Genomic DNA, 16,689 nt, shown 5'->3' on the forward strand with positions numbered 1-16,689 from the left:
TTGCTGGTTTGTCCAGGATGTTTCTGTTGCGCGTCGTCGCTTTAAGATGTTCTCTGTTCATATTTAGTTTGTTGCGGTTGCACCCGACTCAAGAGCCGCATGGCTCACAGGGCTATACCTAATACATGAAACTTGAAAAAACATTGTACTGTCGCGTCCAGCACATTATGCTGCATCGTGTCGCTCAAATGCGACACGTCGCTGCATCTTGTCGCTATGATGCGACGTACGTTATTGCTACATCTTGTCGCTTGCTGGGCAGTGAATGGGGTGGGGGGAGGTCACTTGCAGACAAAGACGGCAGCCTCGGCTGTTGCAGACACGGAGGAGGACACGGAGAAACGGACAACGCAGACAGAGACACAGACAGCGGGGACAGAGACACGGCCGAGCGTAGCGTCAGTCGCGTGTTGTCTGTCTCCGCACCCGGCAGGGCGCGTCCACGGTGAGCCGAGTGTGGCCCGCGGACACGGCGCCGACTCGAGGCCGACTCGCAGTCTCCGTGGAGACGTCGTCGTAGGGAGAGAGACACACAGAGACACACACAGAGACACACACAGTGACACACACAGTGACAGACACAGTGAGACACACAGAGACACACACAGTGACACACACAGTGACAGACACAGTGACACACACAGTGACAGACACAGAGACACACACAGTGACAGACACAGTGAGACACACAGAGACACACAGTGACACACACAGTGACAGACACAGAGACACACACAGTGACAGACACAGTGACACACACAGTGACAGACACAGTGACACACAGTGACACACACAGTGACAGACACAGAGACACACACAGTGACAGACACAGAGACACACACAGTGACACACACAGTGACAGACACAGAGACACACACAGTGACAGACACAGAGACACACACAGTGACAGACACAGAGACACACACAGTGACAGACACAGAGACACACACAGTGACAGACACAGAGACACACACAGTGACAGACACAGAGACACACACAGTGACAGACACAGAGACACACACAGACACAGTGACACACACAGACACAGTGACAGACACAGAGACACAGTGACACACCCAGTGACAGACACAGTGACACACACAGGCACAGAGACACACAGTGACACACAGACACAGGGACACACACAGACACGGTTACACACAGACAAAGAGACACACAGTGACACACAGAGACACACAGAGACACACACAGTGACAGACACAGTAACACAGACACGTACAGAGACACAGAGACAGTGACACACAGACACGTACAGACACACATAGACAGACACAGTAATACACACAGACACGTACAGAGACAGTGACACACGCAGACAGTGACACACACAGACACGTACAGAGACACACAGACACGTACAGAGACACAGTAAAACACACAGACACGTACAGAGACACAGATACATCAACACACTAATACAGATGTAATACAGAAACGTACATTCATACAGAGGGACAGAAACAGTGAGACGGAGAGAGATGAGGATACGAACTCTGAGATTTGTAGAGAGAAAGATAAACGGATACGACATAGCCACAGATACAGACAAACATACACAAAGACAAAACACAGACAACACAGAGAGATAACAGAGAGGCAGCTGTACATGGATTGACTGGAAGTGTTCTTACGAAGAGGGACACGTCTAACGAGGCCGTAGCAGCGCTACGAGAGAGACACGGAGACGAGAGATCTACAGATAGGGCTGTATGGAGATAGAGACACAGACACTGATGCAGTTGTAGATACGGAGAGATAAGAGGCAGGGACACAAAGGAATAGACAGATACAGAGAGACATAGAAAAGCATAGACATTCATTCTCTGACACCGCATAATCGCATACTCCATCGCATACTTAGCATACGCCGACACAGCATATTCTAATTCTAGATTTTAGGTTTTCGTAACGGCAAGGATCCATACTCTTTGGTTTTTTCGGTAAAGTCACGTAGGTAAAATGTATATATTAATATTCTAAGCCTGTGATTAGCAAATGTTATATCACACTACGTCTGAACAGTTATGCTTATTGTTTTACAGCTGCGTTTACATGATGCTCACTGCCGATGGGACGTCGTTAAGTCAGAATAATCAATAACAATTAATCATCTGCCAAAGACGCGGTAATGATATACTCGGGTCACTTGGAAGATGTGCGTCATGAAACTGCAATGAAAAAGCACCAGGGGAGGCAGCTACCACATCTGCCTCACTGAGGGGGCGTGTCTTGAGCCCACGTGATTGACGCTCGCTCTCCACGTTAGCTAGCTCCAGCAAAAAAATTCCAGCGGCTGCAAAAATGGAAAACGTTATATCTAACCTTAAAAATTTCCAAAAATTGGACTTTCAATCAAAGCAGGGAGTGATAAACAATGGAAGACCAATGCCTGAGCTTGAGGATCTACTTCAAACGAAGGGACAGAAAATAACACGGTCGTTTCAAATGGAGTGGTACCAACGAAAAGACTGGCTGTGTGGTTGTGCTACGAGGAATCGCCTCTACTGCTTTCCCTGCCTTCTGTTCTCCACTACTGACAACGTTTGGACTAACGCGGGATTTTGTGATTTGAAAAATCTACCAAGGAGCCTCAACAAACATGAAAAATCGACAACTCACATTCAAAGCCAAATTGCTTTAAAAACGTTTGGAGCTTCAAGGATAGATCTGGCTTTGATTGAACAGCGGAGATTAAATGTCAGCATCCACAATGCTAAGGTAAAGGAAAACCGTGAGGTTTTAAAAGACCTTATTAATGCGACCTGCTTCCTAGCCAAACAAGACTTAGCATTTTGTGGTAACGATGAGAGTGCAAGCACTTCTAATCGTGGCAACTTTGTGGAACTATTACATGCTTTTGCTGAGAAAGATGAAAAGTTAGCAAGACATTTGGAGACATCCACTGTGTTTTCTGGCTTGTCAAACAGAATACAGAACGATTTAATCGAAGCAGTCGGTGATGTAATTAGAAATGATATCAAAGAGGAGATTCATGCAGCCCCATTTGTTGCAGTCGAAGTAGACGAGACAACGGATGTCACAAACAAAGCCCAGGTCTCTGTAATGTTGCGTTATGTCGCTAAAAGTGAGGTGACTTGTGAGGTGAGGGAGGCGTTCTTGGGATTTGATGATGTCGGTGATGACAGACAAGCACCGGCTATTGCTGATTATGTTTTGGGAGTGTTGGGGAAATACAATTGCGTTGAAAAGCTGGTAGCTCAGACTTACGACGGAGCCTCTGTGATGGCATCAGATCTTAATGAGGTGCAGGCCAAGATTAAAGAAAAGGTACCTGAAGCCAGGTTTACCCATTGTTATGCACACAAATTGAACCTGGTGCTCTCTCATTCAGCAAAATGTATGCCTGAGTGTAAAACGTTTTTTAAAACAGTTGAGGGACTTGCGATGTTTTTCAATAAGTCGACCAAGCGCACCCACCTACTGGACGATGTTGTGAAGCGACGTTTACCAAGAGCAGCGCCCACGAGATGGAGCTCAAATTCTAGACTAGTTCAGACAATCAGCATGTACCAATCTGATCTGAGTGCTGTGTTCCGGATTATGAGCGAAAATCCCGATGGTTGGGACAATGACACCCTGATGATGGCCGCCGGATATGATCTCTGGCTGTCAAAAGCATCAACCTGCTTCTTCATAATGACATATGAGGGCATTTTCAATGAAACCGATGCACTCTGTCGTGTGCTGCAGAATAAAGTAATGGACATTGGATTCTGCTGTGCACGAATCCGCAGCACAATGGGAGTTGTGGAACGCCAGAGACAAGAGTTTGACAGTTTCTATGATCGATTCGAGCAGAAATGCGTCACACTTGGCCTGACAGACAATACCCGAAGTAAACAGCCGATCAGAAATGAGAGGAAAATAATGTTTCATAACATTCTGGACAATATCAGTGTTCAAATGAAAGCTAGGTTTGATCATTTCAGTGAGCTAACTTTCCTTGGTTTGGTTGATTGCACGAAATTTTATGAAATGTCACAACATTTCGATGACACCAAACTGCAGAGCCTATCAAAATATGCAAGGTACTTTGACTTTGTTCGACTAAAGGCTGATCTTATCGGATTGTATAGTTCACAAATGGTGAGGAACGAATGCAAATCACCTGGACAGCTCCTCAGCTTTTTGGCCCAGAATGATCTGATGCAGACGGTTCCCGAGGCGACAAAGTTACTCCAGCTGGTGCTCACTATACCAGCTACAACAGCGTCCGTTGAAAGGTCGTTCTCTGCTTTGAAACGACTCAAAACATACAGTCGGAATCGGACTGACCAAGGACGACATTCATCCCTGGCAATCATCTCTATTGAGATGGAGAGACTTTTAAAACTAAAAGAAAATAAAGAGGACTTCTACAACAAAGTCACTGACATATTTGTCCAGAAGGAAAGGCGAATGGACTTCGTAAATAAACAAGTAAAGGTAAGACCACGCAATGTATTTTCATTTGTGTCGAATGAGTATGAATAGTGGAACTGCATTCGCCTATAAAACGTGAATCGAATACGTAACTTACCTGTATGCGGGTGTTGTAAAGAATGCTGATATGAAATATGAAACATACAGCCGCCTAACCAATAGTCATTGTGCAATCTGCCAATTGAATGGTGAATTTAAGCTGCCTCTATCGGGTTCATATGTGTGTAAATCTGGCTCTGACACTAGCCAGTGCCTCCCCAGCCATTGACCTCACCGCACGTCACTGCTCGGACTGTTTGTTTCTCGTTCTTAAAGTCAACAGTTGTGACGATCGCTGCCTCTTGGGAGTGATACAAAATTATGTTAATTATTCAGATCCATATATAGAGTGACGGGGGCATGGCTTTGCCCATATAAGGAATACTGGAATGGGAATCGCCGTTTTTTTTTACGATTAAATGCTCGATTAAACAGGAATCGACCAATTTTTAACGATACCAAGCTTGATCCATGTGTAGCGACTCGCTCAGAGACACAAGGAGTAGGAGGCATGCTATTTATTATCAGACTTCACACGGGTTACAAAGGGGTAACTACAACTCTCAGTCAAGACAACTGGCAGGCTGCCTAACTGACGACGCCGAAAAGGTGTAGACGGTGATGAAGACTTCAGCAGCACGACGGGATCCTACTCCAAGCAACAGCCCCGAGCCTTCGCACAGGATCCTCTTTTATCCTCCCGGCGTGGCCTCGCTCCGCCCCAGCCACGCCCCCCTTGTAGAACCTATTCGCGGGTTCCCGGGCTTACCTCACGTGCCCCCTAACACCTTTCCCTTACATCCCTTTCTCTGACTTATCACGTGACCTGCTGTCAGACAGGGCTGCTGCAACTGCAGATCCCCTTCTCTGCCAGCAACCCGTGCTATGCTAGATAGTGACCCATTCCATGTCACTACACATGCTTGATCCATGCTCGAACATTCTTTTTTAATCGCTTCAGTGATTCCTGTCGTGTGCTTTTCTGGATCTAAAGAAACGATTTGTGGATCAAAAAAGCCTACATTAGTACCGCCCCTTTTACGCTGATTGACTTCCTTCAACATTAAAATAATAATTAATTCGGTCTCGTGTTTTATTCTGCGTGGCACTCGATAATAGTTTTTACTGGCACGTTGCACAGAGCTGCCCGTGGTGCGTGGTGTACACTTGTTGATGCTTACAAAGGCGATCGCACGCTGGTCCCATGCACTTTAAAAATCGTGGTGCTTAACCTTTACTGCAGCCTTGCACCCTTTTGGTTCTCAATCGTTAAAAAATATATAATGTTAATAAATACATGGCTTGATGAAACAAAGTAGTTGTATACTTATGTGCCCGTGCTAAATTTCTTCGGTTATTTACCTTCTAAAATAATCTTACCATATTCTTGGGTCTTTCGGTAAAGCCACATAGATGTATAAAATATCTACGTGGATTTACCCAAAAGACCCAAGAATATGAATTCCTGCAGTCACGAAAGCTTTAAGTCAAGATTTAATCTGACAGGGCTGCCCACCGTGCTAGATCGGGACCAATATCATCGTGAAGTCGCACACGCCGTTAGGCAGCACTAAAGAAGAAGATGTCTCCCCAAGTTAAGAACCACTGGTCTAGATTGAAAACTGTATTTCTTTAGAACTGTTTTTTGTGTTTAGTTAATCCATCGGATGAACTCTGTCCATCCTCGCAGCGGCTTTTGGCAAGCTATCGCACGCTTTCAGATGTGCTTCTTCAGCTGTCTGGAATACCCTTCCGATATTAGGAAGCCACTGGGAGCTATGCACTTTTAAATCGTCTAAATCATCTCGTTTCTTTAGAACGGCGTTTTGTGTTTAGTTTGTCCTCCCCTCCGATTAGCACGGTTGACTACGTACGGTGTGTGAAAGAAGTTCAACATACATGCGGACTAATATTTGTGGACTAACCTGCGATTAATGAACGATAGAGTCCTCAGCAGCAGCCAGCCGTCTACCTCATATGCAGAACAACGCGATTCTCCACAACATGAGTACAATAGGAGCGCCACGGTGGCAAGATGTTTACTACCTTGTCTGGTATGCAGGAGGTCGTGGGTTCGATCTGACCCTGATTATGCATACTGTCTATTTAGAGTTTGAGTGTCTCTCTCTTTCCCCCCGTGGTCGTTTGGGTTTTTTTTCTTCAGGTCTTCCGGTTTTTCCTCTCTACATTTAGAATCAACGTGCGTTTAAGAGTATTTGGCTGCTATAAATGGCCACGTGATGATAAGCCACTTACTTAGTTGAGCTCTCATTTTTGATGGACAGGTCGCTTCTGAAAAAGAGCGACCTGGCTACAAATCATAAAACTTTTTAACTGAAAGACAAAGGTGGCTGATTGTGGTTGCTACTGGCTATGCCAACCCCCTCTTGTGTCATGCTGACTTTCATAAGATCCTCGCTAACAGCACCTGCATTTTCCCCATCAGTCTGCATTTGTGTATGTACAATAGTAAAAAGTGTGTGTGTGTATATATATCTTATTAGATGTTAGAATGTCTGTTTTTTGTTCCCCAGATATCTTCATATATGGAATGTCGGGTCATCAAACAAGAAGACGAAGATAGTCCATGCTCTGGGATGTGTCCTGACTTCACTGTTAAATATGAAGATGCTGCTGGTGAGAAAACACTTTAAAGCCCTTGGCAATAGTCAAATATGAATCATCATTGCAGGAACAACAATTGCTTCTGCTGCTGCAATTGTGATCCCAAATGAGTAATTTACAGGTATGGTGGCAAGGTGTTAACTACCTCACCTGGTATACAGGAGGTAGTGGGTTCGATCCTGACCCTGACGCCTACTATATATTTTTGGAGTTTGTATGCTCTCCCTGTGGTCACATGCATTTTTCTCCGGGTCCTCCGGTTTTCCCCTCCACATTCATTTAGAAACATGCGTTTAGAGTAATGGGCAGCTTTAAATTTCCACGTGATAAACCACTTTGTCGAGCTACCATTTGTGGCCAGGTCGCTTCTGAAAAAGTGATAAAATAAAATAAAAATTTAGTTTAACAGAATTTCGTGACCAATATTATCCATAGGGGTGCGGCATTTGGAGTGTGCGACCTTGTGCGTTAGTATAAATTTCCACGTAGACATTAATATTAATGAAGGGGGGGGGCTCTTTTGCAGTGACATCACGCATGGATGTAGCACTGTGCTGCGTAGATTTATTTTTTACCGTCACTTTCTGTAAATAAACGTCATATTTGAAGCGACTTTGCATGATAAATTATTTAATTCAACCCGACCTTCCTCTGCGTTAGTGTAAAAATCCACCCACTCGTGAATATTAATGAGGGGGGGTGGGCCTCATGTGGAGTGACGTCACACGCGGGACGGAAAGACAGACATTTCTCGGTGATTATAGTAGGTGACTAGCATGTTTTTTTCTTGTGACAAACCTCACTAATTGGTTGTGTTGGGTGGTGGCGGGTTTAATGACACATTTATATTTACACCATTTAATACATCAAAGACAAATGTTAAAGAGAAGCCACAGTGCTACTGTGGTCATGCGACTCAAACTATAGAACCACATCGTAAATCACTGTAGTCTGCGCTCCTTCAACGGAGGAGTAGGAAAACTAAGCAAACATTCTCTAGAAGCCCTCTCATGGACACCAGACCTCGGCATTGACATTCAGCTCCCCGGACACATTGTTCTGAATATTTGAAGTGTTTTTTTTGAGTAACGGTACTTGAAAGCACACATGCAGACACAGGGGTGCAATGAGCTATTTCAACGAAGGAGGTCGGGGCCTATGCATTATCCAACTGGGCCCCCCTCTTTTCTCCCGACTCACTTTTACTGAAATTGCTATGGATGTATTTTTAACCCCCGTATATAATAATATGTAGGCTCTTAACTGTATTATTTTAGTTAGACTGAGTATTGGGGTTTAGAGGAAGACAGTCTCACAGTGAGAGTATTACTAAACATATTTAAAGGTAACAATATTCACAATTAAGTTATCCTGCGTCTTGGTTTTCATGCGCACGTCAGTTAGTAAAAAACCCTGATGGTGTTCAGTCACAAACATCAGCAGTAGCGGCTACTAGATTTTACGCTGTGTGTATTTTTAGGAAATGTTATTTCATTTGTAACTGTTTTATAGGCATGTATGGTTAATTGTTGGAATGAAAAAATATATATTTTACTTGTTTATCTGTTGATTCAGGGGCCCCCCTTGTGACCAACTGGGCCCCTTTACGTCGAATAACGCTGCCACATAACCCACCCCCCCATGATTGCTCACCTGTGCAGACCCACATCAAGGCCATAACTGATCAAATATATATATATTCCCACAACAAGCAAAATGCTGACACATGCCAGGCTGTAACCGATACTATATTTACGCGGCAACTTGTGATGTCATTCATAATAGATTTTTGTGTCAGATCGATTGAGAAAAATGTGTGTCGTGCACCCTCCACCACCAGAGACAGCTTTTTTCATGGCCTTGTCTCAATAAGTTTAAAAAACATTGCATATATTATCAGAACATGTTTGTTTGCATGTTTTGTCACAAGTATGTGGTTAATGCAGACTTGATGCCTTGCAAAAGTTATCTATTTGGTGTTTGAACATCTTAATACCCAGTTTTTTTGCCAGAAGGGGTAAAACCTATTATGTTTAATCATTTGGAATACAGCAAATGACCAGTCTCCGAAGGCAGGGTATCGCTGATGAAGGGCAAGGCACGGGGCCTAGCAACAACAAGCTCAGAAGAATGCTCTCTAAAGAGCCTATTAATATTATTGTTATGCTTGTTTACCCAGGGAAGCCTCGCTGAGTCTCAAGACTCTTTTTCAGGAGGGTTCTGCTAAGTTCTACAGTAGGGGGGGGTGATGTTGTTACCGCTGCTGTGTGTGATCTCAGTTGGACATCGGGGAAAAAGGGCTTCATAGCTCATCGGATTCCTCCAGTATAAATACATATTCTGATTCAATTGCGTAATTTGCAGGTAATTCTTCAGCATTGGGATGTTTTCGCCAATACCAGTTACATTGTGTGGGTTTTGTTTTGTCATGTGCGAAAACCGGAGAACCCAGAGGAAACTGATGTAAAACAGGGGGGAGAGCTTACAAACTTCACATCTAAGATCCCCCATATAGCCTGAACAGATTGTTGGGGCAAGTGCTGTGAGCGAGCAGCTATGAAGACCACCACAGCACACAAGGGGGTGGGAGGCACAATACCATGCCCAGCAACCTTTGTCTCCCCAGTGATTATGTTTACACACCGCACCAGGTACTCATTTGAGGCTGAGTCCACCTAGGGGAGGCCTATGACCAGCTTAGATAATCGTTACCAGTGTTGGCCGTGAGCAGGAATGGATCTCGGGTCGCTAGGTTTGTAGTGTAGCGTGCCAACCGTTACACTACCGCTTCCCACAAACTCGACACACACAAACACTCGCACACACTCGCACACTCTGAAGAAGAGGTGGGAGAATGTATAAACTTCATACAGAAAGATGCCCGATTCCTGGAATTTAACCTAGGCTCTTCTTCGTCTCAGGGATCAGTGTTACCTCCTGCTTCACTCTTGCCACCAACAGTTACATGCACATAGGACAGGCATTCATAGATAATGTTTAAGGGCTGGTATAGGACAGATTCCAATTTTTTTTTTTAAACACCCATAGTTATGTGAAATCATCTGTGACCGCGCTGAACTCATCAGTGATCAAGGCTCAGGCTCGGTCAAATATGGTACCAATATGGTTGCTAATGCAAGTGCTGTTGTGATTTTCAGACGGTTAAATTGCAGGCACAATTAGCTCTTATAAAAGAGGCTTACATCCACATATATATGAGCTCTGAACAAAAAAAACGAAAATCAAGCTGGCGGTTAAAGGAAGTCAAAACACTTGCAACGAATTTGTGCTCTTGAATTTGGCTTTCCCAATGGCATCTGTGGTGGTTTAAATCTACTGCTGTAAATAAATACATAACGTGTGATTAATTGTTTGTTTTTTTAACACCCAAGACTCAAAGGGCTCATTTCGGACAATGTTGAGCATTCTTAACAGGTGGGTTTGTAACTGCCTCGTTTATTTACGTGTAAGTATTTCCACTTGTGAAAGACATTTGTGTGTGTATATATTACAGTTCTAGAATCAACGAATGTTCAAGTTGAAGAAACCAGCGAGAGGCCAGAGGAGATGGGGAATTCCTGCGGACGTGCCTACACGTCGGACCAGAATTTCATTGAGGTGGAGCTGTCGGAGGAGGACATTGCTGAAGGTGAGTCTCTCCCCTTGATCGCAGCGCTGAGAAAAAAAATGCGATCATCCCCTTTGTTTTTATTGCAACCATATTCCCAGACGTTGTGACCATTGGGAGCCGTGCCGCAAGATGAAGACGTTTTTATTACGCGAAACTTATCCCGTTGGTGTGATTAGCGTGCGTCGTGTCAAAGAACGGCCCCAAAATTAAGGCTCAATCCTCATGCGCTCCATTTAAATAGCCCTGTTCTCAAACAACCTTTTGCGACGAAGCTAAATCATTTATACGAACAAGGACTCCCGGGGTTGGACCAACCCAGGAAACAGTGGTCAGCCCTAAATACACTGCAGAAAAGGGGATTGAAATGCGGTCCCCTTATCTTGTATAGATTTATATATCAGTGCCGAATTGCAAGGTGTTTTACAACAGTTATAAAATTGTACCTTAGATAATTGTGGTTGACATAACGGATGAGGTTGTTAAAAGTGGTGATGACGCTATGGTGATAGCAGGACAGGTGGGAGTGGTTAAGGAGCGGTTTGGGTATTGTTAGTGGTTGGGGTAGTGATAGGGGTAGTGATAAGGGTGGGGGTCGTGATAGAGGTTGGGGTTGTGATAAGGGTAGTGATAGGGGTTGGGGTAGTAATAGGGGTTGGGGTAGTGATGGGGGTTGGAGTAGTGATGGGGGTTGGGGTCGTGATGGGGGTTGGGGTATGCCTGGTCATAGCTGGGGGGCAGGGAGTAGCAGTTGCAGGATTGGCTAAGGAGAGAAAATGAGTCACCAGAGCCAGACTTCGGATCACATGATTCAACACTGCCTGTACTGCTGATTTATGGGCAATTTCACTGAGATCCAGCAAGTCTATAGAATAGCTTAATAACATCCATACACACACAAATGCAAACCTAGGGTGTTACCGTTGCTGTTTCTGCTGCTTATTTTTCTCGCATCAATCTTGATTTATTTCTCGCATCAGTTAATTGAACCCTCCCATTTGCATTTTTAACCATGTGTTGCAGACGAAGCAAAATAAATGGAACTCCTGTGCGAGGAGTGCGGGAAGGGAGGAGGATGCGTCAACGCGATGAAAGACAAAGCGGAATGTGCCAGCAAGACCTCGCGAGCCTGCGGGCAGTGCGGGAAGTCGCTCGAAGGCACCACACTGCTCGTGGCGGTCACCTCCGATGGGAGAAAGCACACGTGCGAAGATTGTGGAAAGGCATTTGCAACGTGGTACACCTTAAAAAAACATTCCAGGGTACACAGCGGAGAATGGCCACACGTGTGCATCGAGTGTGGGAAGGGGTTCGCAACTCGCTTTGACTTGGAGAAGCACGCTAAAGTACACACCTGTGAGAAGCTGTACGTGTGCAAGGAGTGCGGGAAGGGCTTTGCAAGCGCGCCCATTTAGAGGCGCACTCCGTCTCGCACACGGGCGAGTGGCGGCATGTGTGCAAGGAGTGCGGCAAGGGCTTTGCGCAATGTTCAGACTGAGAGAGGCACACGAGGACGCAAACGGACGAGAAGCCGCACGTTTGCAAGGAGTGTGGCAAGGAGTTTTCACGGATCTACACTTTAAAGAGACATTCGGTAACGCACGCCCTAGAATGAAACTTTGAATCGAATTTTTGTTGGTGTTGAAAGCAATGGTGATTGTTTTTTTTATCCGCTGCTCCTGCCCCATCGTATACTCTTAAATAACATGTTTATTATTATGCGTCTTTACCATGGAGAGCCTCACTGAGTCTCAATATTTTTGAGGGATGGTCTTGCTGTTTTTTTCATAACATCCTGATTGAGTAAATTTGCAAGTCATTTGTTTTGCATCTGGATATTTATCCAATAGTTGTTATGTTTACATCGTCTCCTAGCTATGGGGAGGAAATATTGTAACCCAAAGGAATCCTATGCGGAACAGTAAAACTAAATACAAACTCCACCATAGAAAGGTGGGCAAGCCAGAGAATCGAAGCTCGGGACATGAGGCAAAATCGCTACCACTGCACAAAACCTGTGAAATGACAGTCGAGCCTACATGTGGTGTGAGTGGACAGTAATACTATATCTCGGTATGGTTTCTTCGATTTGCGTGAGTTCCCTGTTCCGCGTGGTTCATCTTTCCATTCGTAGTAAATATTAACGCTTGGTTTTGTTCATGGTTCCTTTATCAGCGCCTGTCGTTACACGTTTAAAACAAATCTAGTTTACTTTGGCTTGCAGTGCACTGTGGAATAAAGCTTCAGAAATTAATAATGTATGTATAGTGGAGGTGTCCTCCCTCCCCCCCACATACGTCAATTAGATTGATAATTTTTCTTTAATACGTAGAATTATTACCTTATTTGGTTCAGGCTTCCTTTGTTTCGTTACAATGATTTTTTTTAAAATTCTGAATAAAAATTGTTAGTTGAAAAAAACGGTAGGAAATGCAAGTTTTGTCATTAGTCCATTATACGGACTGTACGGACTGTGTGGTCAACTACGCTTTGGTTTGTACGCATAGTACGTTCCACCACACGGGAAGGCAAAGGCTCCTACTGCCCCTCCCTCACCCTCCCAGTCACCCCTCCACCCCTCACCACCTCACCTACTGCCCCTCCCTTACCCTCCCAGTCACCCCTCCACCCCTCACGACTTCATCTACTGCACCTCCCTCACTCTCCCAGTCATCCCTCAACACCTCACCACCTCACTACTCACCTATTGCCCCTCCCTGACCATCCCATTCACCCCTCAACACGCCACATGGCGGGCATAAATGCCCGTCATAATGTCCTGGCAGTGACTCAAAACGCAGACCACGATGATGTATGTGAAAACGGAATAGGGAAACACGACTTACCAACGATATCGCCTTTCAACTCCCCAACCAAACCCCTTTCTGAATTCTCGTTTCTCCACGCAAAACTGTGGACTGTGGGGGCACTATCTCTCACACACAATCGAAAGGTAAAAGATAGTACTTTCCAACGGCAGCTGTGTTAGTGGAACAAGGTGCAGTGCACGGTGTCATCTACTACCCATCAAGAGAGACCCATTGAATGGTGGCACCAAAGCATTTCACTGGCTTTATGACTTGGGTTGTTGAACGATAACCGGTAACCGTTTTCAAAATCGATCACAGGTTCCGAAAGTTGGGGAGCCATTAATCGTTTCTGGTGGGATATCTCATGGAATTTTATTAACGAAGGAATGCACTGATTTGGTGGTTACATCACAGAAGGGTCTCTAGCAAAGAAAGCTCTATAGCAGTGGATTCTCAACCCTTGTTTGGGTACTGTACCCCCCTTGTTGAATTTTTTTTCAACCGAGTGCACCCCCCCTTGCCTGACCTAATGTGGTTCTGAGAAATAAATGTGTAGGGGACTGCGAAGAGAAAGTGTTAAATTGTACAAGTTGAGTGATTGGGAACAGGTGGCCGAGAGCTGCATAAAGGAGACAGCGAAATGTACACGTTGAGATATCGTGGGGTGAAGGGCAGTGTCCAATAGGAGCGGGGCCGATAGGGTATATAAGGATTAGAGGTCGACCGAAATTCGGTTTCGCTTTCGGCACCGAAAGTTGGCAAATGGCCTCTTTCGGCATACTTTCGGTTTCGGCCGAAAGTAAATTTTTTACTTTTGGTTTTGGCCGAAAGTAAATTTTTTACTTTCGGTCTGGTTTCGGTTTCGGCCGAAACTGATATTGACTTTCGGTCATCATTCGTAAACCGAAGATCTATTTTTAGAATATAACGCTAGTGCTACATCTATCACTGCCTATCGGCTGGTCAGTCGGCGCTAGGCAATCCTATGTAATAGGCTGTAAACACACACGTCAGCAGCAGCAGCTTGGGAGCGAGGTTACAGCCGGAACCATGGTCTGCTAATGTATATACGACCGGTTAACAGACGGCAGCCTGTCTGGCTGAATGCGGAAAAACTGTTGTTTCTTAACTACAACATTCGTTTGTTTGGATATAATTACTAAGTAAGGAACACCTAAAGATTTGATATTTAGTGACTCTTACTGCAGGCTCTGAATGATTAGTTCTAGATTTCTTTTTAATTAAAGTAGCATTGCATCATGACATATTTCATAAATGTTGTGTTCGGTAACTTCGGTTATATACCTTTAGGTCTCGGTCGAAAGTGTAGTTAAAGTTTCGGCTTCGGTTTCGGCCGAAAGTGTAGTTAAACTTTCGGTTTCGGCCGAAAGTGAAGTTAAAGTTTCGGCTTCGGTTTCGGCCGAAACCAGAAATTCTATTTCGGTCAGCCTCTAATAAGGATATAAGGAGAGTGAGGCCAGCAGTCTGGGTGCTTGCCTAGGGACCTACAAGCTACAAGGTGGAAGACATCAGGGCTGACTGTTCACGGAGTGACGAGGTGGAAACCATCGGACCTGACTGATCACGGAGTTCTAAATACAATATTCTTTAGAAATAAAGACTTCACCTTTTTAAAATGGACGTCTCCAAGGAGCTTATTTAAAAATGTATAGATTATGAACATTAATATATTAACCAATTATCCATTTCGTGAGGTATTCCTAACAAGCTAGTAACTGTAGTGCTAAAGAGGAAAGAGAGGTGACGTCATCGGGAGAGGCAGGGCGATCAGGGCGCTTATTGGAGAGGAACAGAGGAGGGTGGACGCGTGCGGCATGAACCCGCGTGAAATAAAGAAAAGTGGCAACTCTCAATCTTCGTCTGATGGACTCTCTACAACTGGTGACAGCAGTGGGATAACAAGATGCCTCAATGCGGCAACAAGAAGCACACCAACAGAAATCCCAGCAAAGAAGGGGAAGAACATAACACTACTCCTAGCGCCCTGGCCGGCCGTGATCCGGATATGGCATGGTCTGTAGACGGGGTCGGAACGACTCCCCAAATCGTGAGAAGATGGCGGGGCAGCAAGGAGTGACACATCGGAGGGCCCTTGACCCCGCGAGAGGAGGTCCTTTGCGGGAGGACAGGGTGGCTGCTAACCTGGCGACGCCGCCCTTGGCGTTCACAGCGGCTACTCCTCTCGCACGAGCAGGAAGCCCTAATGCGGGGATGCCACAGGCAACAGCGACAGCCGGGGTGGTCTCCGCCCAGGATGGACCACTGGAGACGACAGTGCCAGAGACGGAGGAGCCAGCGCCACCAATGGGTGAGAGGACGGCACCACGATTGGCGGGACCCATCCTCACCGGGCCTGCAGGTCCATCGGAGGCTCCACAATCGCCACCGATAGTGCCGAGACCATAAAGAGATGAGGAAGAGTCCCCTCAGGAGGGGGGGGGGAATCACTCTTCGTGGGGCCGACACCGCTAGCCATTGGAACAGAAATGGCACGAAATCCCCTAGGTCACGGTAATGGCCACTGAGCTTTAGCGGTAGAGCATTGGAACTGCATGGGGAGGCACTGGGACAATAGTCATAGGCGCGCGGCAGCCGTGGCCCAGGCTGCGACTTTTATTCCACCTATGAGATTGATCCGACGACGAAGATAGGGCACCGATCGACCATGCAGGTTAGGCCACGTTGAGAAGTTTGTGGCTAAAGGAGGGGACTGGGGAGCATTTGTTCGCAGAATCGAGGTGGCGTATACTTATTTTGAATGGATGGAGCCTGAGGCACTGAAGGCTCTCCCCACGATACTTAGCGATGATGCTTTAATAATTTATTCCTCCATCCCGGCAAAAAAAGAGAACACCCTGAAAGCCGCTTATCAAGAGATGGCTGGGATTGTTGACCCGCCATCCAGAGCAAAAAGACGATTCCAAAACCATCAGTGCGAAGAAGGGTAATCAGCCTTGGCCTATAGAAGCGCTCTCATGGCTCTGGTACAGGCTGCTTTCCCGGACCTGGAGGCGGGGGCCCTGGACTTTATGTTTGCTGACCATATGTTAACTCTTGCACAGGCCTAAACAATAGTTTTTCCAGTCACTTATGAGGACGAGC

At 45.6% G+C, this 16,689-nt stretch overlaps 1 protein-coding gene across 1 annotated transcript; it reads left to right on the plus strand.

Moving 5' to 3' along the window:
- Positions 1–267: 267 nt before the first annotated feature.
- LOC133358563 (zinc finger MYM-type protein 1-like) lies at positions 268–15,282 on the plus strand. Its single transcript, XM_061576928.1, has 5 exons — positions 268–445; positions 2,064–4,467; positions 7,038–7,140; positions 10,643–10,777; positions 11,780–15,282. Exons 2-5 carry the CDS (start codon positions 2,323–2,325, stop codon positions 11,791–11,793), a joined length of 2,397 nt encoding a protein of 798 aa, XP_061432912.1. The 5' UTR covers positions 268–445; positions 2,064–2,322; the 3' UTR covers positions 11,794–15,282.
- Positions 15,283–16,689: the final 1,407 nt, after the last annotated feature.

Source organism: Lethenteron reissneri, chromosome 62 (assembly GCF_015708825.2).
Source record: "Lethenteron reissneri isolate LAM-NWPU_2019-01 chromosome 62, ASM1570882v1, whole genome shotgun sequence".
In the NCBI taxonomy this organism is placed as follows: domain Eukaryota; kingdom Metazoa; phylum Chordata; class Hyperoartia; order Petromyzontiformes; family Petromyzontidae; genus Lethenteron; species Lethenteron reissneri.

What these genes read in the sequence shown, in the direction of transcription:
- LOC133358563 (XM_061576928.1), top strand. Translation starts at nt 2,323, where the DNA reads ATGGAAAACGTTATATCTAACCTTAAAAATTTCCAAAAATTGGACTTT. An exon ending in TCGTAAATAAACAAGTAAAG is followed by an intron (nt 4,468 to 7,037) that starts GTAAGACCACGC and finishes TTTGTTCCCCAG; the next exon opens with ATATCTTCATATATGGAATG. An exon ending in TAAATATGAAGATGCTGCTG is followed by an intron (nt 7,141 to 10,642) that starts GTGAGAAAACAC and finishes TATATATTACAG; the next exon opens with TTCTAGAATCAACGAATGTT.